At 41.1% G+C, this 27030-nt stretch overlaps 1 protein-coding gene across 3 annotated transcripts; it reads left to right on the forward strand.

Moving 5' to 3' along the window:
- Positions 1–589: 589 nt before the first annotated feature.
- LARP1B (La ribonucleoprotein 1B) lies at positions 590–27030 on the forward strand. 3 transcript variants are annotated; one of them, XM_041482303.1, is made up of 19 exons: positions 590–1521; positions 8676–8737; positions 9507–9566; positions 11349–11517; positions 12906–13049; positions 14512–14655; positions 14764–14932; positions 18722–18866; positions 19072–19246; positions 20040–20212; positions 20384–20755; positions 21608–21728; positions 22252–22457; positions 22846–22952; positions 23425–23579; positions 23885–24029; positions 24517–24626; positions 24844–24971; positions 25178–27030. In XM_041482303.1, exons 1-19 carry the CDS (start codon positions 756–758, stop codon positions 25373–25375), a joined length of 3549 nt encoding a protein of 1182 aa, XP_041338237.1. In that variant the 5' UTR covers positions 590–755; the 3' UTR covers positions 25376–27030. The 3 variants fall into 3 exon arrangements, with proteins under 3 accessions (XP_041338237.1, XP_041338236.1, XP_041338239.1); XM_041482302.1 differs by having other exon boundaries at positions 1033–1521; positions 23422–23579; XM_041482305.1 differs by lacking the exons at positions 590–1521; positions 8676–8737; positions 9507–9566; ... (2 more) ...; positions 14512–14655; positions 14764–14932 and adding an exon at positions 15817–15954 and having other exon boundaries at positions 23422–23579.

Here is a 27030-nt window from a genome sequence, read left to right on the forward strand (position 1 = left end):
CCCCCCCCCCCAAGTAATTAGCCTTTAATTAGTTTCCTGCTCTGCTTAGGTTCCTGAGCTGTAGAATTCCTGAAGTCCCAGCTGGCCTGGAGTGATCTGCTACTGGACACACAGTTCCAGAATAATCCTAAAAATGTTTCAGTGCCTGAAGAGTCAGCTGTGGTGGGAAATGGTTGAGGTTTTAGTTGATTTGTGGTGGATTTTTTTTTTTTTTTTTTTTTTTTTTTTTATGGTTGATTTGTGGTGGATTATTTTTTTTTTTTTTTTGTGATGAAGGGATAAAACCCCAGGCGATCTCATTAGAGCAGAAAACAGCATTACCCCAAACAGAACATATTTTAGTGCTGCAAAACCCAGGAAATTTGTTTATTTGTGACACTACCTCAAAAACATTTGACTAGCTTTATAGAAGCCTGTTTGGGAGAAAAGTGTTATTTTTTGGAAGATGTTTTGTAAGAAAGGGAGTAAAACACGTCTGAGAAATGAATGAAAGAAATGGGAGAGGAGCAGGTGTCTTAAGGTGTAATCAAGGAGAATTGTGGGAGCACTAAGAGCTGGCAAAGAGGGAAAGGAGCGATTGCTGTGGTGGCTTTCCTCATCCTGTGACCGGAGTATGGGTATAACCAGTGTGGAACGAGTGCATGTGCTACTGTGAGATGATTTTCTGGGGGACTTTTGGCAGAAAGTAGAAAGGCAAAGGAGCGATGGTGTGATGGCAGAGGTACCTGTCTGTTGGAATGCTTAAATGATACGGGATGCCCTCGCTGCTGGGAGCTCAAGCACGTTCTCCTGCGCCTGTTGAGATTGTTCTCGAGGCTGTGCCCCGGGGAGCCCCCCTTCGCACCAACGAGAAGCGCTCATCCTCCTGCCCACATTATCCCGACCCTCCTCGCGCCGTGCAGGTGCGGGCGAGGCCTGCGGAGTCCGAAAGGGCCTGGAAAGCCTCCCGGCCGCGTGAGGTCACGGCGCACGGGAGAGCCCCGGGTCCCTCCCCCGCGCGGGCGGGGCCGGGGCTGCCGAGGCAGCGCGCCCGGAGCGCCGCCCGTCCCTCCGCAGGCGGCGGCGGCCCCGGCGGGTCGCGGTCGCTGTCCCTGTCCCTCGCTCCGCGCGTCGCCCCCGGCGGCAGCGAGCGGCCGCAGGGCAGCAGGGAGCCGGCGGCGCTCGGCCCGGCCGGGGGGCGTTGGCAGCGGCTCCGGGGCGGGGCGGCGAGGAGAGGAGGCGGGTTCCCCTTCCCCCGCCGCGGGCTCCTCGCCTCGGCCGCCCCGGCTGCGGCCCCTCCGGCGGGCGCACGGCCGGGCATGTCCGCGGCGCAGGTGTCGGAGCGGCGGGGCTGGGGGGCGGCCCAGGAGCCCCGGCAGCCCGAGTCCGGCTCGCCCCGCGGGGAGGAGGTGGCGGAGGAGGGCGGCCGGAGCAGGGAAGCCCCGGCGCCCAAGGAGAACGCGTGGACGCGGCGCAGAGCCCGGCGGGACAGCCCTTCCCCGCCCGCGGGGCCGGACGGGCGGCTCGGACCGCAGGAACCAGGTGCGGGGCCGGGAGCGTGTGCGCGGCGTCTTGATGGCAGCGGGGTGGATTTGGTTTTGGTTTTTTTGATGTTTTTAGGAAGGAAAAGCGCGTGCTTGTCGGCGGCCGGGGAGCCGGGCCCGTGCGCGGCGCGGCGCAGCGCGGCTGGAGCCGGGCCGGGCGCGCTGGGTTTGACATACATGGGCACGGGAGGCAGCGCTCGGGGCGGGGGACGCGGCCGGGGACAGCAGCGCCGGGCTGGCTGCAGGTCCCGGGGCTTGCGAGCGGCCACCCCGGCCCGGCGGTGACCTCCGGCCGGCCTCTGGCGGTCGCAGGGAGGGCTGCTCGCCCACTCGTCTCGTTTAGCCTCCTTTAGAAATGCCGCTTTGCCGCAGCTCTTTTTTGGCTAATTGTGTAGCGAGGCCCTGGGAACGATCCGTTAGTTTGGTTTGGTTTCCAGAATGGGCTTGCGGAGGCTCTAGCACTGGCCAAAGCAGACAGTTCGCTCGCTGTTGGGATTTGGTGTGTTTACATAGGGACAGTAGCCACGGGATAATTTCCTGGCCTTAAATCACTACATGGAAGATAAAGCTGCTTTATGGGCAGCACGCTGACTGAACGGGCATATGGCTTTACAAAGCTGGTCGTCAAGGACCTAACTTGAAATTGCCAGGCATTATGCTTAGGCTAGCAAAGAGTTCCTAGAAGTTTGTAGCATCTTGGAGTATTGTTCTTGGCTGCAAGTAAACTGCTGACCTCAAAATAAATACTTCAACCAGTGCTTCCCGAGAATTTCAATCTCAGCACTGGCTCCCGAGGGCACCTGACAAACCTTTTTTGTGATCTCACAGTCACTTTTATCCTTGAATTAAACACGTACTTCCTTGACAAAGAGAAATATATAATTTACAGTTTCAAGTATACAGGTCATACAAAAGGAGACCACATTCCAGACCACAAAATCTCTACTTGGCTGAAGAGCAGAACTTTTGGTAACATGTACATACCCATCTTTATTATCTGTACTGTTTTGTTTACGTGTACTGACGCTCTCCTAAGTACCTGTTTGTCCCCAGCTTCCAAAATCCAGCTGGCTGGGCAGAATCTTGTGGTCTGCTTCATGCATGAAAGCGGCCTTGTCACTCGTTTGCCTTGCTGTGGCAGCAATAGTAACAGTGCTGCATCAGAAGCAGTGGGAAAGCTGCTTTTGTTGTGTTAGCACCTTGAGTGCTTCACCTCTGTAAAGTTTGCTTTCCCAGCAAAGATAAAGCACACAAATAGCTGTTGAAGGAAGGAGGGGGCAGCAAGCAGTGCATTCATACACTGTGTGCATTGTCTGCTTCATTTCATGATTTTGAAGAGCCTTATATTGTTTTTCTCCTGCAAGAAGTTGTGCCTACTATTTATAGAATTAATAGTTAAGCTGAGGAGTTGTACTAGAACACAATTTTCAGTGGCCAGGTGTGTAACTGAGCAAATAAGGGAGTCAGCGTTGCTGGCAGTGGCACTGGGGAAGAACATGCACCAGGGTGTGTGTTTTGGTTTGGCCACCTCCAGAAGCACCGTGAGGAAGCCACCGTTCTTACCCTTGTAAAAGGCAAAGCAGCTGATCCTTCCTGGCTGTTTGAAGGAAGAAATTGCCATGTGCCTCCACCCGCAACAAGGGATGTATTTGGAAGAAACTAATTGCACGTTGGCAAAGCAAAATCTGTCACACTAGGCCCTTATGAATGTTGTAGTATGGAAATTAGTCATGTGAAATAATAAGTGGATGAGCAGAAATACTACTGGGATGGAATGCAGAACTATCCGTAAAGAGGATAATAAAATGTAAAAGGATCTCACATCAAAGCAGTGACTGGATCCTGCTAGACTTGTTGATCTTGGCGTAATTTGTTAAAAGTTTCCTGAGACGTGCACCTATGGTATGTTCAGTGATAGTTACAGACCTGAGAAAATTGGCTCCAGCCTGTCATCTTTGGACTTTCAATTTATCATGGGACTGGTTTGTGATAGAGGCAAACCTGGCTCTTGTTATGAAAGAAGCTGTTAATGTCACCTGTTACTACCAGGAAAATGTGAAATTTTGGCTGAAATGTGTTTTAGGTAGAACTGATTATATTTTTGTCTCAGATACCTTAGTGGGTTTTAGTCATTGCAGTAAACCAAACACCCAGTGCAAACATACCTGAACTTTTCGTGGTGTGTTTGTTACCAGAGTTCAGTGTTTCTAACCAAGAGTTTAATGAAATTTCAGAAGCTACTTTTACATCCTCATCTGCTTTTAACTTGTGGAGAAAGACTCTTATCAGGTATAAAATGGCTCATGAAATTAATAGGCTTCTCTCTAGTTGAGAAGAATTGTTTCCCTGAGACAGTGGTTAAGCTTTGAAAGACACTGCCCAGGGAGGTGTGGAGTGTCAGTCCCTGGAGGGTTTCAAGAAATCACTCAGTGCCAGGGTTTAGTTGACAAGGTGATGTTTGGTTAAAGGTTGGACTCAATGAACTTGGAGGTCTTTTCCAACCTTGGTGATTCCATGATTCTAATCCTGGTGCTCGTGGTTGGATGGAGTAAGCTTTAACAGAGGCTGCCAAGCGATGAAAGGTGCTTCTGAGATGTCTCCCTCCCCTTGTAGTGCCAAGCCAATATATTGCAGTAAGTCCTCACTTCTTTAGGTTGAAACTGTGAGTTTGTCATCCTCCACACTAAAAAAAAAAACAAAAAAAAAAACAAAAAACACCCAGGATTGAGTGGCTAAAATAATTTTATTTCAAAAGTTCTCCCACCTCTTCATCTGATGAAACCTTCAGCACTGCCCTTTTTGTGAGGTTGCAAAAAAGGAATCTGAATGACAAGTTCTCAATTCTTCATGTGATTTGTATAGCTGATATGAGTCTCTAATGACTTATTAGATGATTATTCAAAAGTTGTTCATGAAATTCATGAAGATATTCAGTGCAGCAAAATACTTGTGCTGCTGAAGTGGTTGAAGTGGGTTTGCCTATTAGTGTGTGCTTGAATGATGTAGTTAATTAAAAGAAGTGCACACTTCATTCTTTTATTTTGTGCTTATTGTGTTTATTTCTGGGCATCACAGAGTACATTTTATCTGTTTGATATTTTGGTAGCAGAACCATTTCACTGTAGCGTATTGTATAAATCACTTTGCTTTAGCCTGATAGCAAAACAGTTTGTAAAGGTACAGTTTAGTGAAGATACCCTGTGGTGCTAGGATTAGCAAACCTTAGATGAGTAAATTCATAAATTATCTGATTATCAAATCTTTTGGGTGTATTTAAGTCAGGTGTTCTCGTTAGTTCTTTTGAATTCATGGAGTGTTTTAATAGCAGCATCTAAAAATTATTCAAAGCATTATCAGAAATTTCAGCATTGATAATTTTTCCAACCCTAAAGGGATTAAAAATGTTATCCATACAAAGCTGCTTGCCTGTATTTTAGTTGTACATAACAGCATGTGTAATTTTGTGTGGCTGTTTTTTGTCTGGGGTTTTTGTTTCTAAACTGGAGACATATTATGAAACTGAAACCCACCTCCCTGTGCTATGGCATGTACTACATTTAACCATGAAAACTTTAGCAGAAATTGAGTCACAGGTTGCAGTTTTCTATGAAGAAGCTAATAAAAAGAGGAACTGAGAAATTAAATCTAAGGAAAATAAATAGCATCATGGTGAATCAATCATGTATTGTGGATTTTTTTCTTCCCCTATTGCTTCCTGTATTGAAAATTTGATGGGTTTTGAACATAAATAGGTGGAAGGGTGCAGGTGTCATGACTTGCTGCCTTGGTTAATTGTTCAAATATTGTGGAGATTGACAATCTAATGTAGTTTTTGCTATAAAATTCTAGAACTCCTGTAGGGCAGAATGTTAGCATAGTAATTGGGGTTTTTTTTATTGTTTTGCAGAAGTTCTGCTCTAATCCATGCTTTGGATTTTAATTAATTATATTCTCCAAGGGATATTTTTGATTACATTTGCAATAATTCGTCTGTTAAAACAACAGATATAAGCATAGCTCACCTTGTTTAAAAATTGAATGTACTGTCTAGTTTCAAACTGAGCATTGAAAGAAAAATATTGTTCAAGTTCAACACACAGGCTCCAATTAAGTTTTGAAGAGCTGGGTGATTTTATCTGCTCCCTGAAGCACTTCTGGTATTTATGTGGTGCTGTTCCTTCACAAAAGGGAGCACATGTGCAGTCCAAGTAAAAACAAAACCTGAATATTGTCTAGAAAGCCTCACAGCATAAACAGTGTTTGTATCAAAAATTAGAATGCATTCCACCTATATTAATAGACTTTGCTTTTAGAAGAAATTGGCAATATCATCATCTCTTTCCATCAGAAAAAAAAATTATTTGCTGACTATTTATTTGCAGAGCATCAAACCATCCTTTCTGAAGTCCTATTACTTGTGATCCTGTGTCTTGTGACCCTATTGTGATTGTGATCAGGGGTATTTTGGTGAGAGATCTTATGTATAGACTTTGCTCCTCAGCCATCCAGTCTGCTTTTCCTTCTCTATTCCTGTTGTCCCAGAGGATGGCTGCAGTTTTGGTGGTTCCAAAATTCATCTTTCATTTTTCAGACCTGTTGTTCCATTTATCTTGACATGGCATGCTTGTACAGCCTCGTCTTTCTGCAGGAACTACCTCCTGTTAGGATGTGGTCTGTTAGGAAACTTGGAAGAACCATAATAAAAATGGCTTTGGAAGCTGACTTCTGTTTTCATCTGAATGCCATCTCAACTGGATGGAATTCAGTGATTGCAAGATGATTATTGGCAATTAAACTGCCTCGTCCTTGAGGCAGTTTAAATTCATAATTTATTTATTTCTCTCACACCCTCAAAACTCTGAAACCCAGCAAGTAAAACCATTGAAGACCAGTGAATTCTTTCATTGACACAGCACCCCACTTATTAACAGGTTCCTTGTAGCATACCACTGTATAAACCATTTTTAATGCAGTTGTGTTGGAATTAACGAGTGAAATAGTTTATTTGGACTAAAGATGCCATTTCTGGGTACCCAACGCTGTTATGGGATGTTAAAACCAAACCCCAGAGTGATGTTAAGCAAAGGGCTTTTATCTGAGCACATTTTGCCTGTGTTCAGATGCTTTTTCAGGTGTTTTGTGGCTCTAGACCTGTTCATGACAACAGAACAGGTGTGCCCTGGGTAAAACCTTTCAGTGATCTCATGTTATGTTCTTTTACTCTCCCACCCTCCTTGTTTTTCCTTCCCCTTTATCGTCCCTTTCACGCCTCACACTGAAGTCCAGCTCCCACGTGATAAGCCCCAGAAAGCTGGCCAGGAAGGACCGGTTGGTAAATTTGGCTGTAAATTTGGTTTTGAGCACGGCTCTTTTGGAAGGACAAGGAACTTTGTGGAGGTGGGGAAGCACAGAGTGAGATGAGATCTCAAATCCTTTGAATTCCAAAAGGGCATAATCCACCAGGCGGTGCATTGCCCAATATTTTCTTTTTGTTTAGCTTGCAAATGCATCTTCCAAGTCTTGGGTTACTCCATTCAGATAAGAGAGATTCCTTCAGACAAGTTGGGTCTCATTCTGCTCCATTCAGATAGCCTTTCCTGCCACCTGGAATAAATTATATCCCATGACTAAGACAGTTCAGCAACAATGGGCCTTGCACTTCTGGGTGCCTTGCTACGCCCTGCTGACACACACAGCAGCAGTTCTGGCAGAACAGTCCTTGAGCAGCAATTTAAGTAAAAGTGCTGTCTGGTGGAAAAAGGGCTTCAGTCAGGTAATTGGACGGAGATGTGTGTTTACAGCCATGCTATGGCCACTCAGTTTACCTGCATGGCTAATTGGCAGTTGTCTTGGAGAGAATTACAAATTTGTTTGCTGCTCCACCCCTGCAGTTGTTTGTCTTGTTTTTAAAAGGGCAATTAGTTTACTACTGAGTGGCAAGTGAAAATTAGGGTTACATGGTCACTGTGTATTTCTTAAAGCTCTCAGTCTGAAGTTAATTGAGATGTGTGTTTTGTCTTTGTTTTAAAAAGCAGATCTGTAGGAGAGGCAAAAACCTGCTGGCAAATGGTGGTCAGGATTCACTGGATTCGTGTCTGGTGAGATGTCCAAGTTGTGTAAAGCATATACATGAAATTCATCATTTGTATGGCTATAAATGACATTAAACTTTAGGCTGGAATGTGGAGTAAGCATTAGTTTGTGCTTGTAACGTTCGCTGTGTATTCCAGGAAGCAGACAGAGAGGCTTTCCAGAGTCACTGGGGCACAAGGGTGGGGTTCCCAGTGTGGAGCCCTGATAAGGGAGATTAGTCACTGGATGTGAAAGAGATAAGGGCTGAGGAGGTGATGTTATCCCCTGTATAAAATAATCCACTTGTGATTTCAGACACGTTCAGTGTTTCAAGCTTGTCTTGCAATAAAACACCCAATGGGAGGTTTCAAGGAATGCTTGTGACTCCCATCTATGTGGGAAGACATGCACTGGGAGAGCCAGGGCTTAACAGAAGAAATTAAGAGATGGCTTCCTCTTGCTCAGGAGATCAGATGGGATCGTTGTTATAATGTTTAGGCTTTAACAAAGTAGTATTTTTCTCTTTGCATATTTTCATTTGTTTGTTTGTTTTTTACTTTGGCTTGATTTTGAGCTATGTGGCTAAACTCTATTTGGCATCTGAGTAATTGCTTACAAAAGAAAATTACTAGGAATTTGGGAATATATAGTTGTTTTTATGTTTTTCCCCCCTTGCTTGCATAATTATATATTTCATAAATTCTGCCTTATAAGTATAGCTTTTAATAGGAGGACTTATTAAATGTGTATCAAGGGTTTTCTTTGCCACTTGTTAGGTTAAAATACTGGCATTTTGACATAGCCTTGACCTTCTTGGTTGAAAAAAGTGCTTAAATACAGAGTAAGGCAGCATCTTGGACACCTAGTTTGCAAGAGGATTTGCCCTTATTATTAATGTGAGTTTTCAGTGTCATGTACTATTAGTGACTTTATTCACTAAAAAAAAGTTCATTTATATCAAACCTTCAGAAACACTCATGTAGTATGATAGTGCATGGCAGAGTTGTTAACACACACCTGCCTGACTCATATAAAGTGCAGCCTAATTCTTCACATGAAAATGTTTTTCTTCCTTTTCAGAACTACAAAATTCCACTAAAGTGATAAAAGCAGGAAAACCCAGGACACGAAAAAGCAGCAAGGTCTGTATTTTTCCCTGTGTGATAAATAGCTGATACTGCTCTAATAAAAAGATTGAAGGTATTTTGGAGCTCCAGCCAGAAGTGTTATGTTATGCCTTGATAATAGACAATTTTGAACACAGAGACAAATTAAGAAAAAAAAAAAAAAAAAGGGAAATTAAAATTAGATGAGTTGCTGAATTGGTGTATGTACAAGGGATTAAGAAAGGCATTATTGTTTAAAACATCAGTGGGATTGCATAAAAATGTGAAGGGGATGCAAAGAATCAGCATCACTGAAGCACAAGTGATGCTAGATTGGTTTTGAGAATCCCCTTTGCATCTTATGTGATGAGTGTCCTTTATGTGCATAAAGTTACCATTACGACAACAGGAGACACCGAATCCTTTTATTGAAACATTAAGTTCCTAAAATTTTGTACAGCCACCCCTTTTAGGCTGGCTAATAGCTGTCAGGGTTTTCCAAAAACTGAAAGCCTTGAGCAGTAGACACCTTTTAATCACATATGTGTAGGAAAACATTTAATCTGACAATTGTCTGATGTGAGCTCAAAACTCTTCCAAAAGTTGTGTGTTGGTTTCTGTTGTATTTCTTGGGGTTTTTTTGTTTGTTTGTTTTTTTTTTTTTTTTGTTTTTTTTTTTTAATAGCTACTTTTGACAGCTCTGCTCCAGGGGGTAGTCTGGCTCTCTGAGCCATGACTGACATCTTTCCTGTGTCAAAAAGGGCTGTGTCAAGAAAGGAATATAAACTGTTTGTCACCTTTGCAGGCCGATGATTTGGGCGATATCGCAAGCTGGCCGACCCCGAGTGAAATAGCAAACAATGAAGTAAGTGTCCTTTGTAATCCTCAGGATTATTATTTTTTTTTAAACCATATTGGCTTATCTGTTTCATATTTTTCCCCCCAGAATGTGCTTTGGGTATTGTAGGGTTTCAGTAGAAGTTTTGTCAATAATTCAGGTTATTGGTGTGTGCTTAACTGTCTGCACTGGTACTGGAATTTGTTAATGGTGTGCCATTGACACGTGCATTAAATAGTGCCTTATTTTTAACTCCACTGTTTTAAAAGTTTAATTTACCTTTTCTGCTGTTTTCATCTGTTCATGCACAGATGAAAAGGCCTTTGGAGTTGTGAACATGCCGCCCTCTCTTGTGGCTCAGAGTGCTTAGTGCCCATTGTCTGAACACAATTTAGTTATTCTTAGTTATTTTAGTCCTCTGATTTATTTTTCCCCTTCTGGGTTTTAAGCTAACATCTATTCTGTCAAATTATCCTCCTTTCTCTTTATCTCAAGTGATAAGTGCATAATGTATTTTAGACCTCTCTGATGCTATTTAAAATGAGAAGAGAGCACAGATTATTGCAAATGGTGAGGTTCCATTTCACAGTGTTGTAGCTCTGCAGCAGCATCCCTGTGGTGCTTTTACTGTGTTCTTGGTCAGGAAAACCACAATATCTGTGTTCAACAACATGCATTTTATAGCTGAAAGGGTCCAAATTCATGGAGTGTCTGTAAAACAAAATAACATTCAGTTTGTACTTAAAGTTGGTTTATTTATCTAGGGGAAGGCTTTATGTTCAAAGTAATTATAGCACAGTACTGCAGTATCTACTGTATGTATTCCAGGAGGTTCAAAGCTGTCTCCACAACATAGGACAATTCTTTCTCTTTAGCAGAAATGTCTGCAAAACTTCTCATGTTGCAGGTAAAAATTATATCTGATCATAGTATGATTTGGGTTGGAAGGGACCTTTAAAGGTCTTTAGTCCAGCCCCCCCAACCCAAGTGGAAGGGACATCTTCCACTTGATCAAGTGAGCTTCATCCAACATTGCCTTGAATGTTTCCCAGGATGTCCCAGGGACATCCAGCCACCTCTCTGGGCAGCCTGTGCCACTGTTTCACCACTCTCATCGTGAAAAATTTCTTCCTATATCTTCCTATACCCCTTGTCCTATTGCCCAGGCCCTGCTAAAAAGTCTGTTCCCATTTTGTAATCCCCCTTTAAGCATTAAAGGCCATGGAAAGGTTTCCCTGAAGCCTTCTTTTCTCCAGGCTGAACAATCCCAGCTCTCAGCTTGTCTTCACGGGAGAGGAGCTTCAGCTCTCTCATCATCCTTGGCCTCCCCTGGGCACTCTCCAGCAGGTCCATATTTTCATGCTGGGGACCCCAGAACTGGAGGCAGCGCTGCAGGTGGGGTCTCACCAGAGTGAGACAGAGGGGCAGAGTCCCCTCCCTCTCTCCCAGTGTTCTGTGAGCCCAGCTTTTTAAAGATAATAACTCTGAACAGTAGATCCTAGTGAGAATATGTCTTTCTTTTTTCCCTATAAAATATACTTTCACGTCTGAAGTCATGATTGTTGTGCATGCTTCTGTAAAAACCAAAAACTTTCTTAATCTAAACATTCATTTTATGCTCTTGCCATGTTAGCAGAAAATAAAACTATTTATAAAGGGATTTTACAAAACAAGACAATTCTTAAAGTTCACCCTGCTGAAGAGGCTGAGAACAGGTAATAAAAAAGGAGTTTTAATAGCTGAAGGAAATGTGCACGTCCTGCTATCAGCAGCTGTACTGCCAGAAATAATTACCTGTGTCTCTTACAGTGTAAGACTGGAAGTCATAGTAAAAAGCCAACAAATAGAAGAGAAAAGGAGGAGAAATCTGATCAAAAAAGCAATAATGGAATCAAGGACAATCCAGAGGCAAAGCCAGATGGTCCAGCAGATAACACTAGTGAAGATGAAGCTCAAACTAATAACCAAAGGAAAAAAGGTGAGTTTAGGCACTGTGTATGATGCAGTAAGTCACTGTTGATACAGCTGCATCGATTCCAGTTGAGTGACTCAATAAAACTTCTCATGATGTGCATTTGCTGGGTGAATACAGAATATATTGGTGTCTGCATGGAAGCCTCAGCCAGGCTGCCTCCCTCAGGGTTTGGAGCCTTCTGTTCAGTCAAATTTCTGGGGAAAAAGCAGCTCATGCTCTCTTGATGGTCCTCGGAGCTCTGAGGATTTCTGGAAGGTTTTATCATAGCTGTAAAAGCCATTTCTGTCTCTGATATGTTGTTTCCCTTGAAAGGTAGCATTGTGTTAGTTTAACTTTATATATATACGTGTGTGTGTGTTACTGCATATGCACCAGCACTTCCATTTTCATGCTCTACTATTAGCTTGCACACTGAAGTGATCATTTGAGAGCTAAACCAGGTTATTTGCTTCCTTTTGATCCAATCTGTTACACTCAAAATGGGAAGCAAAACCTCATTTGGTCAGGAGATCGGAATAGGCTGGAGAAAAAGCAGAAAGAGTTTCAAGATCAGCTGCTTTTTTGTCTTGCTTCCCTGCTGGTGTTTTTCCAGATCCTAAAGACCTTTGCTGTTCAGACTTATTAATCTTCCTATATACATAGATATATTAAAAAAACCTGTACCACTTCTAATTTTTTTCAGTCTAAGTGGAAATCTAAAGCAAAGCATTCCACAGGTAAAACATGTTTTTCTTTCCCTCCCCCAGTGCAGAGAACACATTTTATTTACTTGCTTGTGTTTCTTAGCCACAAAAGAATGGACCCCACAATATCAATCAATATTCTCGTTAAATAAATTGTTAGTGGATACTTTAGGCCAGCCTGCAAATAAAACAAAGTAAAGCTTTGCTAATAATTTTTGATGCGTATGAATGAACTTTGAATATTTTGAGGTGAAAGTACAGTACCACAGCTAAATTATCAGGAAAATTTTTATGATTTGTGACTGAAATCTTTATTGTGGTGGTTAATTTTATATGGTTTTTTTAATCTCAAAGTTTCATATACAACTTGTGAAATTATATAGCAAGGAATTTACTGTTTGTATTTAACACTGACATAGCTGTAAATTCTTGGTCATGTAGCTTCTAAAAAGCCATTAAATAAAATGTTTGCCTTTATTTCTTATATTTGAAGCTTTGAGGTTACGTTTCAGTTTCAGAAATCCTTGTTTACTGCATTTATTATTTAGTCATTTGTAATATCTTAAAATTTCAATGTTAAGCTTCTCCCACTTTTTAAAATTTGAAATTAACTGTTGCTAGTTTTACAAGGAAAATTCTATGGAGTCTTTTCAGGAGCTGAAACCTCAAGTATTAGTATAATAAAGAGTAATATATTAACTTTTCAAGGTAACAAGCAGAAATGGGTGCCGCTTCACTTGGATGATGTGCGGTCAGACAGTCAAGACAGAGCAGGCTATCGAACGAGCTCCAGATTTGTGCTGGAAACAAACAAGTTAATACCTCATAACAACAGAAGGAATGAGGCAAGAAGTAAGTAGTTCTCACTCTCTGGGTCTTGCTGTTGGTAGCAAATGAAGTGTAATGTCACATGAGCTTTGTGTCGCAACTTAGTAGGTACAACCTGGTGTTTATATTTGCCAGTGACAGGCAGGAATATAACTGTTACATTATATTCCTCTTCATGGCACCCTACACACCATCTCATCCCACAATTTTACAATGCAGAAAGTTTGGAAAAAGCCTCAGAAGGTGTCTGCTCAGTCCTGCTCTGCTGCTATTCCCACAGCTTGCTGCTACCAGAGCAGCTGCTTGTGGAGCTACACTTTGAACTCTGCTTTGGCAGTTCTGCTGATGTTGTTTTTTCCTTTGAGCTGGACTGATTCCCTCATCTCCCTGACCTATTTCTCAGCACAGCCATGCAAAAAGCTGTACTAAAACCACAACTGGTGCTGCTTCTGGTCCTCAGGTGCTCGAACACAGCTGATGAGGTGGCAGAAATCTTAGGCTGAGTGAAAGTTTGTTGGTTTAAGTTTTAAAATTGCAGTATACATTCCCAGTTTGAATGTTTGCTCATTATAATAAGTACTGGATGCTACTGACAAGGAATTTATGACTCCATTTTAGGAACGTGGATGTAAGAGTTTGATTTGGATGCCTGAAGGATGGATAGGGGTGTGGAGAGGATTTTTACCAGTTATCACTTCCTTCAGCAGTTTTTTCTTAGGATGGTCAAATGACTGAGAACCACACACATACAGATTATATTCTCTCTGAATTCAGAGCCTTACTTGACCAGACTTGAGTGTATGAGCATACATGTGTAGAGTTCACTAAGAATCATTGCTAAACCAAGATTTTTAATACAATTTTTAGTACATATCTTTAGTCAGACCTTTGTTAAATTTAGTAGCTCTCAGTTTGATCCAGTAGGGTTACCCAGAAAAGCTGTGGATGCCCCATCCCTGGAAGTGTTCAGGGGTAGGCTGGATGAAGCTCTGAGCAGCCTGGTCTAGTGGGAGGTGTCCCTGCCCATGGCAGGGGTGGTTGGAACCAGATGGTCTTTAAGAGTCCTTCCAACCCAAGCCATTCTGCAATTCTGTGATTTCCATCTCATTCCAGTGGTGGTGGGAGTTGTCCACAGGAGGCGACTGAGCTGTTGTGATCATTCCTCCCTCCCTGAGCTGATCATGGGTGCTGTGACCTCTGAGCTGGCACCAGGGTGTCCAGCTGCTTCAGAAGCATTTGGGATTGACTGCCAGTCCATCCATTACCTCCTTGCTGCTGACACTTTTCCTGCTCCTCTCCTGCAGCTTCAGCTCTGACCCCTCAGCCTGGCTGAGGCTGTGGATTGCCTGGGCTCAGGCTGAGAACTCTGCTGGCATGAGGGACCATGCCACAGATGGCATGGATTCAGAGGCACCAGGATGTTTCAATGTGATTGCAGTGGTGGTGTTGTGGTACTTTGTGGTGGCTTTTTTTTTTTCTCTTGAAGATTGGCGCCGCGATAGAGACAAGAGAGACGAGCACGATGAGGTGTGCAGCGTCAGGAGCGAGGGCAGCAGCGTCCGGGGCTTCTCCAGAGGCAGAGGAAGGGGCAGAAGCAGAGGAAGAGGACGAGGCAGAGGAAACCCCAGCAGTATGCTAATCCAACAGATACTTGGCAAAAAAGTTTCAAGACTATGGTTATAATGTTGCTGTTTTCATTTTCTGATGTTGTTATTTTATGTTCTCTTTTATGTTGAAGTGAACTTTGACTATTCAGTTGGTTATCAAGAGCTGTATGGTGAAGGAATTGACCAAGTGTTTCAGCCTGAGCTTAACCCTGGTGTGATTTATTACTATGGTGACGGAACAGGAGTGCAGATGTATTCTGTGGATGAAGCACTTCTCAAGGAATATATAAAACACCAAATGTAAGTAGATTGCTTAATGTATAAATATTTTCAGATGTCTAGTTAAGGTAAAATAACTCATTTCAAACAGTGTTGAATCCTTATTATCCATGTCAAGTCGGAGATTAAAACATTTCAGCTTAACTTTTTGAGTTAACTTTGACCATTACTAGTGTCAGCTCGAATTTATTCACTGATGGGGTGGAAAAACTTGAATACTGGGGAGGAGTTTTAAGGAAGCTGTTCCTACATCTTGTGCTGTAGTCTGGCTCTAACTCGTATAACTGCTTTATTTATGGTACACAGCCCTCTTTATGTTGTCATGTAATTGAGATATGGATGTCTCTGAGCTTGTGCTTTTGAGTACTGTTGGTCTGTTTGCCTGTAAAGCTCTTCTTGGGTGATGTTTTCCCCTATTTGCTCTCAATTTCACTTTGAGAAGTCTCGTTAGTTTGATGTTTTCAGTGTGTTTCACCTGAAACATGTAACTGAGAGAGAGAGAGAGAGTAGTTTTGCAATGATACTTGATTTTTCAATAATCTGAAATGTTTACTTTCTCGTGTATACCATTAGGCAATGAGAAACCATCTGGAAGACTGATTATCACCAGGAGACAAGTCTAAAAGGGCCTGGAAAGCACTAGTTCATTTTAAAGAGACAGTTTCCACCACTGGCAGATATTTCATCCTCTGTACTTGCATTTCTCTGCAATGCCTCTGTGGTGGTTTTTGATTGCCCTCGTGTTCCGTACAGCAACTTGCTTATTTTATTCTCGCTTCTTTTGTTACAGTTGACGCAAAAAGGAAGAGAAAAGCCTCTTTAAAGGGCAGAAAGTATCTGACATGTGGCTATCAACTTCAAAACTTCTATTGCAGTCTTTTTTTGCTCTTGCTGCCAGGCCCCTATGAGACCTGACAGTGGACATGTACCCCCATGTCAGGATATTCGGCCTTCACTGTCCTCAGACAAGTGGGGGAGGATCACAGCCACTCCACTGTTGGCCAGATTTCTGGGCATGCAGTGTAGAATCCAGACCTGCTAAGGTAGGACATGGTGATGTCCCCTCTGCTGAGAAAAATGTCAGTTACAGCACTGGTCACATCTGACTTCTGGGTATATTTGTATTCCCTTTTGGCACCAAGAGGTTGGCAGGTGTTGGTAGAAGACTTGGCATGGCTGGATAACCATGGCCATTGGTTGCTTGCCTGGTGTGAACTCCTAAGGCTTTTGGATATGGAGTTTGCTTTCCATGAGAGGGAGATTCCTGAGCAGGTTTAGAACAGAACTTCACTAGTTTTATTCTCCCTAGACAAAAAAAAAAAAAAAAGTGTTTTTTATTTATTCCCTTCTTTTATCACATTGGTAATGATGGAAAACAGACTTTGTTCTTCAGTTACCTATTATTAGCCTCTAAATTGGGGTGGCTTTGTATGCTTCTCATAATTTACCTATAAAATATGAAAGTGACTATGCCAAAGAAGAAAGTAGATACAGAATAAAGGTACAAAAAATCGTTATGTCTCACAGTTCCTATTGAAGTCCAAGACAAATCAGGATATATTAAAGAAATGAGATTGAATCCTAGTGGATGAATAAATTTGAAAAGTTTACTTGTTTAATACAGAAAAATATTAGACACTGTCCAACTGAGTTGATGTGTAATTACAGCAAAAAACACATTGCTATCAAGCAATTTATGCTTGTCCCAAGAACCAGCTCGATGTACAAGAGAGTAATATTTGGATTGCATACAAAAATATCTCGTGTTTTTAACCACAGGCTGAAGCTGTCAGCCTGAAAAGTTTCAGTGCTTAGCAGCTCCTCTGCTGCACTGTGCAGTAGAACTCTATTTAAAAAGTCCTCTTTTTTTAGAAAATAAACAAAAAAAGTTCAAACATCAATTCAAGAACAAGGAAAGGGACTCTGAGGAAAAGGAAGAAGAGAAAAGCTGGAGGGTGTGTGTGTGTTTGGGTTTATCCCTCTGCTTGGAGCAAACTTGTGCATTGTCTTCATTTATCATTAATGGTCTTTCACATTCCTTTTTCTAGAGTGATGGACATCAAGTGAGGCAGTTTGAGTCAAGTTCAGTCATTATCCATTTCTGCTTGTGGAATTTTTAACTAGGTGAATCGTTACAGGATTTTACCTTTACTGTATGATTGTAAAGGTAACATTAGTGAAATGTTGGTTTATGGCATTTGTGCTTGCTTATCTTCTAGACTGGGAGGGGAAAAGGAACGTAGCAGCTCAGAATAGTAGACATTCTTGAAAGAAACTATCTCTTTGTGCCCAGTTGCTGCACTGATCATACTTAGCTCTGAGTAAGAGCTCAATTCTCCAAAAGCCTTGCTCTCTTCTCTGTTTGCTTTGATTTAATAGCAGTGTTTCCATTTGTCCTGTCTTGTCCAGCATTGAGATTTTAAATTCATTCTGTCTTGGAGCTGAGTGTTGGTCAGAGCACGGTGCTGATACTGCCAAGGTCTCAGGGTCCATCCCTGCATGGGCCATTCACTTGGGAGTTGGACTCAAGGATCCTTGTGGGTCCTTCCAGCTCAGATTATTCTGTGTGTGATCTGTGTGTTTCATAGAGCCAGCTTTTCCTTCAAATTTCTTCAGCTACAAAAAATTAGAGAAAGAAATGATATCAAGGTGCTGCTTGGGTCAGTGATGGCATCAGAGTGCCCTGCTCCTGGAGACTTTGGCCTTGATCCCAGCTTCAGTGGAGAGACTTGTTTTATTCTTTTTGAAAGTTGAATGATCTTTATTTACATTTGCATGTGCAGCTTTTTTTCTTCAGCATTTTAATACCGTCTCATTTTCTTTTGTGTGCTACCTTTATTTTTGTCATACAATTTGAACTGCTTTCCGTTAAGTCTTTCCCTCCCTGTGTTTTTCTGAATGTATTGAGGAGTTAGTATTCCTTGGATGTACTGTGCAAAGTCATGCTATGATGTGTAAGCTCTATGAAAGGCCTAGATTTCAGTTGTCATGTAAATTGAGGGGGTTTTCCATTCTTTTCCATAGGACCTTTTCTCATTCCCTTGCTCTGTGTGAGAGATCATGATTTGAATTCCTCACTTTTTGTCTTCACTAAGTATAAAACATCTTGACGCCCGGAATATTTCCTAGAGCGGCTTCATTGTTGAAAATTTGTCCTTCTGCTGTTTGTCCCCTGTCTCTGTGGTATTACCAGATTCCTGAAATGTCCTTGTCCTTCAACATCATCCATTCTTTAAGGCTTTTTTCCTCCATGAACTGTTGTGCCTTTTGGGTACAGTTTCATTCCAATTACAACGACTGGTTTTGTTTTCTCATCTTCCCACAAGTGTGCTTGCTGGTTCAGGGTATCTATCTGTGCCTCAGCACTCAGATAGGATACTTAAGCCTTCCAATGCACTGGAAACTAAGACAATAAAAGATGCAGTTCAGGATGAACTGGTACTGCTGTGTGGGACATAAGTTATGCTCTGACTGTGAGCAGTGCTTGTCCTTCATCTCTATGGAGGCCAAGACAATGTTGTTCCCTTCTGTCCGTGTAAGTAATGAGGGAGGGGGTGGGTGAAGGAAAACTGGAGCATAGTTTTTGGTTGTGCAAATGTCACAAGGCTTTGATTTTTACCCCTCTGTGCTGTACCGAGTCATGAATCTGTCTTAACCTGTCGAGCATGCTTGCTGCTCTCTGGGTCTTCTGCTGAAGAATGACTTTGTTGATGTCAAAATACTCTGGTTTTTTTAAAGGAATCTAGGCTGCTGCCTTAGGATTTTCTTTAACCATAGAAGAAGCTCAGCTTTATGTGTTTTGTTCTGCAGTGAGTATTATTTCAGCACAGAAAATCTGGAGAGAGATTTCTTCCTGAGGAGGAAGATGGACCAACAAGGATTTTTGCCTGTGTCACTGATCGCCAGTTTCCGTCGGATGCAAGCTCTGACTACAAATGCTGCACTCATTTTGGAGGTAAAATCATTCAGAAGGATGTATTGGAAAAGTTGCTTGGCTAATTCTGTGCTTTCATAGCTTCAGAGCTATGGAGCTAAGAAAAATTTCTGTTTGCAATAATAAGGATTCTATAAAGAGGCTATAAGTGGCCAAGTTGGTGTTCGGTTTTTTTTTTTTTTCCTTTTTCGATAGTTTTTAATGTTACAATATGCTTGTCACACAGGCCCTAAAGGACAGTACAGAAGTTGAAACTGTGGATCAGAAACTAAGAAAAAGGGTTGATCCAGAAAAGTGGCCAATACCAGGTCCTCCTCCATGCAACCTGCCTCCAACTGACTTTTCTCAGCTCATCAATTGTCCAGAATTCATACCAGGCCAAACTTTTGGCTCTCATACTGGTAAAGGATTTATTTTACAGAAACATAAGTTTAGGGCTGTCTGTCTAGCTTAGGAAATTTGCCTCATGATACTGATTTCATAATAGAAGTTGTACTTTTGGTAATGGTTTATTCAGCTTCTCTGCCTGCCAGCCTTGCACTTGCCAAGTCACATGGCTGATGTGAAGTAGATAAAAATGTCTCTTGTGTGTTATGGCTGTGACCATTCTCCAGAATATAGAATGGTGGGCTACAGTCCTGTGGAATTGGTAATAGAAGTCTTAAACTAGTCCTAAAATCTGCTTTATTTTTGTGGCAGCTGGAAGTTCACTCTTAATTTGGGGCATCCTTGTTTTGGATGGGAAACTCATTCACATTTCTAATAGGGAGATGCATTTGTTTGCTGACAATCCTTGGCAAGGGAATCTTTTCCTAAAATGTTGGCTGAAATTAAATGGGAAGAATGAAGGTGGAGTTAGGCACCCATCCACAGAGCTAGAGAATGACACGGAGAAAACAAGATCCTAATGATGCTGCTCTTTTTTTTCTCCTCAACAACACGTAATGTCTCACAGGCTATGAATAAACTTTCCATGGAAATAAATTCTTAGAACTGATTTTGTTCTGAAATGCTGAGTGAACTGTGAAAAGCTGTATCTTAAAAATGAGTAATTCTTTGATCAGTGTTATGTTTATCCAGAGAGGGAGAAAAATGGTAGCTGTGGTTAAAAGACCAGTGAAACAATTGAAAAACAAACAAAATAGAACCAAAGCAATCCACAACAGGAACTGAACTACTGTTTTCTACTGCTAGAGTCTGCACCAAGTTCTCCAAGAGTGGGGAGCCCGCTGAGTCCAAAGGAAAACGCTGAATCAAGTAATTTTCAGACGATGTCTAAAGGACTGTCTACAAGTTTGCCTGATTTGGACTCTGAACCTTGGATAGAAGTGAAGAAGAGGCATCGTGCATCCACTGTCAAGCTAAAGGTAAAATCAAAAACCTTTATGTTATGTTTAAATAAACAAATGCAAAACCACCTTTGAGGTCACACTAAGGCAAACCAAGGTTTAAACATCTTAACATATGTGATGCTTGAGAATGCAATAAAGTCTGGAAAATCATTATCCAATTCAAATATAAAACCTTTTCCAACTTAGGAGACTGCTCCTGTGCCTGATCAAACACCAGATCAACACCAGCCATTCCCACCTCAGGAGGAACAAGAACAGGAAGAACTTGAATTTTTGTTTGATGAAGAGATGGAACAAAATCAGTGTCGGAAAAATAAATTTACTGATTGGTCAGATAGTGATTCTGATTATGAAATTGATGATCAGGATGTAAACAAGATTTTAATTGTAACACAGACACCACCATTTGTGAAAAAACATCCTTGTGGAGACCGCGCTGGCAACCGTGTGTGCCGTGCAAAAATTACATCAGAACTTGCTAAAGTCATTAATGATGGCTTGTACTACTATGAACAGGATTTGTGGATGGATCAGAGTGAAAATGATGCCATGATGAAGGTAATTCTCTTTAATTTTTGCCTAGAAGAACATGCCTGTCCAAACAGTTTCCAAATTAACTTCAGTCCTCTGTTATGTAGTTGTAAAATGCTACAGGAAAGTGACAGTAATTTGCAGGTCTGCTGAATAGTCTTTACAGTTGAAAGCAAGCCCAAGTTTTGCCAGACTTGCAAAAAACAGACTTGACCAAAAACACCGAATGAATATTTTATTGTAACATTTTGGAGAATGCTCAGGTTTTCCAATGTTTTCTTGTTCTGTGAGTAGTTTGTTTCGTAACAACTGCAAATCCTTACCCAGAGGGGAAGGGGGTACACGTCAGAGATGAGATGATGAGAGGGAAGTAATTTTAAAGTCATTTTATATTAAGGTTCTGTTGGCCTTGTAGTTTGTTAGAACAGTAGTTAGAATGAAGTTACCTAAACACTGAGTGGTGAGGGAAAGGGGCTTTATCTGTGCAGAAAGAGGGGGAAGTAGCTGCATGGACAGATGGAGCATGTCTGCACAAAAGCAAGATGAGAAAGGTGGAAATGTTTTTGAGAATAAGAGCAAGAAATAAAGGTAGAATTTAGAATACAGATTAGAATGGACCAAGAAAACCAGCAAACATGAAGAGGCCAGTGAGAAGTAGCAAACTGCAAGGGAGAATATTTCCTTTTTTGTTGTTGGTACGGACTTGACAATGATTTGATGAGATTTTTCACACCCAGCATGTGCATGTCCCACCTGAGACAGGTGTGTGGGTACTTGTGTGCTAGTTCTAGCTTATTTCCTCTTCATGAAATGCATCTGTCTCTCAGGATGGTATCTATTGCCCTGCTTTGCATTTACAATTTGCTTTCTCTAATTCAGCAAGAGATTGAGAACTTTAAGAAGCTGAACCTCATTAATAAGGACGAATTTGTTAGTCCTGCACCAGAAACTGCTGATCCAACCCAAGAAGTTCCTCCAAGACCTCCAGGGTTACAGAAAGGTAAGTATGAAAGCATTTGTTTTTTAGAATCTCTGTAATAAAGAACAACTCTGCAGGTGTTTTGACTCTCTGCCTGTGCAGTATTTTAATTTTGGTTCAGTCAGCAGTCTGAGGGGGCTTTTTCTTTGCTAATTTTTCAAATTGCCAACTGTTCATGGGTAGCGTGGTTTCAGTTGAATGACAAGAAGCTGGCACTTGTTCTGCTTTGTTGTCACTCTCCACCAGTACCAGGTGCTCTTTGTTTGACTTGGAATTTACAATGTGTAAAGTTAAACTGAAGCTGTGAAACATTTTATAGAAACCAGCATTTTTTAATGGGATTCAGGGATGGAAGGAAATGAGATTAGAAGAATTTACTGCTTGTACCATACCATTACTGAGCAGTCACACCATCCAAATCTTATCTCTGGTGGTATTTCTGACACAATGGTACTATTAACATTTACTGGGTTACATGCTAATAGCATCTGTAAAGTAGCTCAGTAAAGCCACCTCACTTTCTCCTTTCTGCCTCCATATTTAGCAGAGGAGCTGGCCTGTAATTTCCTAAGTGCTGAAGTACTTCCCACGGCAGGAATGGCTCGATCTCTGCCAACAGCAGTCCCAGATTCCCCCCGTTTCCACCCTGGCTTCATCCCACGAACACCTCGCACCCCAAGGCTCCAGGATCCCAACAAAACACCCAGGTTCTATCCTGTTGTTAAAGAAGCACGATCCTTTGATGTAAAGGTAAATGGAAAAAACATATTTTAAAATAAAACCAAACCAGCAAAAGCCTATAAAACTCATGTTTGTGCATACAGTTTAACAAGAATTAAAAGGCAAAAAGTTAAATGCTTCTACTCCTATTGCTTAACTCCAAAATATTTACCATGTTCACTTTTTATTTCTATTAAATGCTTTTTGAGTCTTCTTCCTTGAAAGTCCTTACTGAAAGAAGCATAGTGCTTAAGACATTTGATTAGTTACATAAGACTAATCTTCAGGTTATGAAACTGGTCTTGTGACTTTATAACTTGTTAGATAACAGAATGGAAAACTATTAGAGCTCTGTTTTAAAAGGGAGAGAATGAGTGAAGTCAAATTAGGGAAATAAATCCTTGATTTACTTTCTTAGGCTCCAAGAAAAAGAAAAACTCGCCACAGTACAAATCCTCCCTTGGAATGCCATGTTGGTTGGGTGATGGATTCCAGAGACCACAGGCCAAGAACTTCCTCTGTGAGGTAAATGCTGTTGCTGTTATTCAAAATTTATGTGCAGGTAGTTCTCACTACTAATGGAGAAGCAGGCTTTAAAAGGCAATTTATAAATACAATGGAAGCAAGAAAAGAATGATCAAGAAAGACAAAAATATGGAATGCAGAGCTGTTTGGAAACAAACTAGACTGATTTGTGTTCACAGTGTTGTTTGATCCGTGATACAGCAGCAGTAATGTTACTTGAGGCACTGATGTTCACTTCAGTGGTCATTTAAAATCAAGCAGGACAGTAATGTTTAATTATTGTCCAAAGTTTTATTTTTGACATGCTGGCACAAAATCTGATTTTCTTGAGGTGCACCCAAAGCCAGGTGCACTGCAGCAGTCCCCAGGTGACCATACTTCAGCTCTTGCGTGGGTCAGGGTGGGTGAGAACTGATTCTGCAGGAAAGCTCTATTAACAGGGCACAAATATGTTGGTTTGTTTCTCCAGCAGTTCCAATGCCTCACCTTTAGAAGGAGCTCCACTGGCAGGTTATGGCTGTACTCCAAATTCTCTTCCCAAATTCCAGCACCCATCTCACGAACTGTTAAAGGAAAATGGCTTTACTCAGCAGGTGTACCACAAATACCGGCGGAGGTGTTTAACAGGTAAGCTGCTCCATGCACTTCCTAAAATTTTTAGAAGCTTCCAGGTGTTGTCTGATACCAGTTTTCTTCCCATTGTTCCTCATCCTTAATTTTTCTTGGGAAAGGCAAGGAAAATTTATTTGGTGCCTCTGTTTTAGGAATGCTGTTTTCCATTTAACTTTACATTTCCTGACAAAAAAATCACCCTCAAATCTGAAGTCACCAGAAAATCTGGTGTGTTTTTTTACTAAAGACAAGGCACTTTAAAATATTCTGGTGAAAAATTAAAATAGTGGTTTTGTTCTTGCCTTTCTTTTTTCTTCCAGAGAGGAAACGGTTGGGAATTGGCCAGTCCCAAGAAATGAACACACTTTTTCGTTTCTGGTCCTTTTTTCTGAGAGATCACTTCAACAAGAAAATGTATGAAGAATTCAAACAGCTTGCTCTAGAGGATGCAAAAGAACACTACAGGTATTTTTTCCTGAGGCCTTACCATTCCTTTCAATGACTGTGAAGTTTACATACATCTGCAGTGAACATTTTTAGTACTGCCTCTGACTTTTTGTAAATCTTTCAAATAGCAGTGTGTATAAGTTATTTTAATAGCAAAAATCAGTGTATAGTTGTGCTTTGCAGATGAATAGCTACTGTGCAGCATTTCCTGTCCTGTAATCAGTTCTGAATTCTACAAAATCCTGTAACTTGTTGACCGTGACAGTTCTGTACTAACACTCCTCAGATTCTTCCTTCTGTAGGTGAAGACATTCTTAAACCTCATTTTTACGTGTTCAAACTGGTTCTTGCTTTACAAAAATACCAGAAAAATGACCACAAAGGAAATTGTCACTGCCCTTTAGTTCTTGGATATAATTCCCTTCCTTCCACCCAGTTGTCCCACCTCTACTTCTCTGAGCCAAAGAGACAAGGTGGATTGTTGTAGCTCTCTGTTCTGTTCCAGGTACGGCTTGGAATGCTTGTTCAGATTTTACAGCTATGGCCTGGAAAAGAAATTCAGGAAAGAGATATTCGAGGATTTCCAACAAGAAACAAAGAGGGACTATGAAGCTGGTAATTATCACAGGCCTGTCACTGCTCACACTGTGGTAACCTTTGTTGAAGATAATCCCAGTTCCTCGGCGCTGACTTGTTAACTAACCAAGAACAGCTTTTATTCATATTCTTTTTATCTTCAGTTCTCTTAAAAATATAGTTACCAGTGAATAATTAAGTTTATAATTAAATTTGACCTTTGTAAAGCTGTAAAATTATCTTTTTCTGTTACTAGGTCAGCTGTATGGACTGGAAAAATTTTGGGCTTACCTAAAATACTCTCAGCACAAGACTCCAGCTGTTGACCCCAAACTGCAAGAATACCTGAGTAAATTTAAGAGACTGGAGGACTTCAGGGTGGATGTAAGTTTCAATGCCTATTTTAAATAATATTTGGTATACTAATATTTTCACTGCTAGGTAATCTGAGAGCAGTGCTTGATTTCATGAAATGGCAGCCTGATAAATTCGAAGAGCCTAATCCTTTCAGTCCCACATGTCTATGGAGAGGCAAAAAATACCTGGCTTTATGGCCAAACACATAACAGGCTGCCCATGTTTCTTTTCAGCCTCCTATTGGTGAAGAATGCGGCAGGAGGAGATCAGGTGAGGATTCAGGACACCGCAGACATCAGCCCAACTCTTCTAAAACCCTTCCCACCACCAAACCCACTGCTGCCTGTCAGTCCCGGGCGCTGGGAAGCGTTTCCTCTGGGAATACTGTGCAAGTCACAAAATCTATAGAAAGTGATGTACCAGAAAAATAGACTTTGGATGAGCTTGTGCCCTTGAGAATCAACTTTGGCATCACTCCCCTAATCTGGAGATCTTCAAGGCGAGGCAGTCTCTACTACGTGATTAAAAATGTAAGGGAAGACAAAGGATGGGATGCTCTTTTTCACGGGATATAGTTCCAAAACACTTGCCCTAGGAGAGTTGCTCTTGGTTATGGGATCATTGGAAGGATGCTAGGGAAGATTCTTTGGCTTCAGTATTGCTTTCCTCAAGCTTTTGTTTACAAAGAACTGCATTCCTTGCATATGCAAAAAATACTTCGAGGGATGCCTTACATTTCAGCTCAGATTTCTTAAAAAAAGGTATGATGTATACCCATGTTATTTACTGTGCTTTCCTTACCCATATTTCCCTGTTATTTGTATTTTACCAAAGCAAAAAAGATTACATTATATGTAGAATATTAAATGGAAAGGAAGGATCTATGTGACAGGTTTGCTTTCAAGGCTAACTATCAAAAAATATGTTTTTCTGCAAAAGCACATTTGAGAACATGCAAGTGTATATGAAATGCATTTCTGGATTCTATTTAAAGATAGAGTTTCTATTTTTTTTCAGGGTCTCCATAGTTAGTATTTTATTAAGTATGGAGTTTGAGTGGACATAACTGGGATAGTTTTGCAGGTATTTCCTTCAGTGCTGGTTCTTTAATAACTCAAGCAACAGAAAACTACAGGGGAAAATTGAGCTTTTAATTTCATAGTGTCTTAAATTAACATTCAGTATCTACAGTTTGTGCAGATTGTTAAAATAGCCAACTGTTCATACTCTGGGCTTGAGAGGTGTCTTCATTGGAATTCTCTTATGATTATGAAGTCTAGCAAGAAAGGCATAATTTAGATTTTTTTTTCTCCATACTTCAAGTAATAATTAGTTTGGAAGAAAACAAAGTATTCCTTGTAAATTTTAAGTTTAATTTGCTTTGTTTTGCAATATCTGAATGAAGTTCTGCTTAAATTGTGCTCGCTAAGCCTAAATGATTTCAAACAGGTCTAAAGACAATTTCACTGAATGTAAATTACTCAAGTAAAAATCCATTTTTGTAGCTGAAAGAGGGGGATGTTTATAACCTGTCATGTCTTACTAACTTCACTACTTTGTTTTTAAAGACTCAAGAAGAACCAAGTGAATAACTTCTCTTCCGGGGTAGGTGAGAGGAATTCCAGCTTTTGGTTAGTTAACTGCAGAATTACTTCAGTTAATTTGTAAAAATGTTACCAAGTGATGTCTAGCACAGATGCCTTAAACTGACTGCACAGCCATAGATAGAGCTTTAAACTAACAGCTCTCAGAGGTTATAGTGAATCTGTTAATTTTTCAGTCATTGTGCTGTGAATCTCACTGAAACAAATGATGGATGCTGGCATTGAAAGGAGTGGATGGTAGCAGTGACTTTTCCCCACAGTTTATACCATTTCAGCACAAAATCCAGCCTTTTGTCAGTGGCCTGTTCTAAATAAATTTAAATGAACACATACCAAGATTTGAATATCCTATAAATATGCTGAAGTGACACATCTCAATCCTGTGTTTGATCCATGCCTTTTGCTACCCATGAAAATGCGAATGTAAATTTGGATTGAAATTGTATATACGAGTAATAAATTTAAGATATTTCAATTTTTCA

Source organism: Pyrgilauda ruficollis, unplaced genomic scaffold (genome assembly GCF_017590135.1).
Source record: "Pyrgilauda ruficollis isolate IOZ18807 unplaced genomic scaffold, ASM1759013v1 scaffold58, whole genome shotgun sequence".
NCBI classification, from domain to species: domain Eukaryota; kingdom Metazoa; phylum Chordata; class Aves; order Passeriformes; family Passeridae; genus Pyrgilauda; species Pyrgilauda ruficollis.

Coding starts and splice junctions, on each gene's coding strand:
- LARP1B (XM_041482303.1), top strand. CDS start 756: ATGCCCTCGCTGCTGGGAGCTCAAGCACGTTCTCCTGCGCCTGTTGAG. Junction 13,050..14,511: donor CAGAAGGAATGAGGCAAGAA/GTAAGTAGTTCT, acceptor TTTCTCTTGAAG/ATTGGCGCCGCGATAGAGAC. Junction 14,656..14,763: donor AGGCAGAGGAAACCCCAGCA/GTATGCTAATCC, acceptor TTTATGTTGAAG/TGAACTTTGACTATTCAGTT.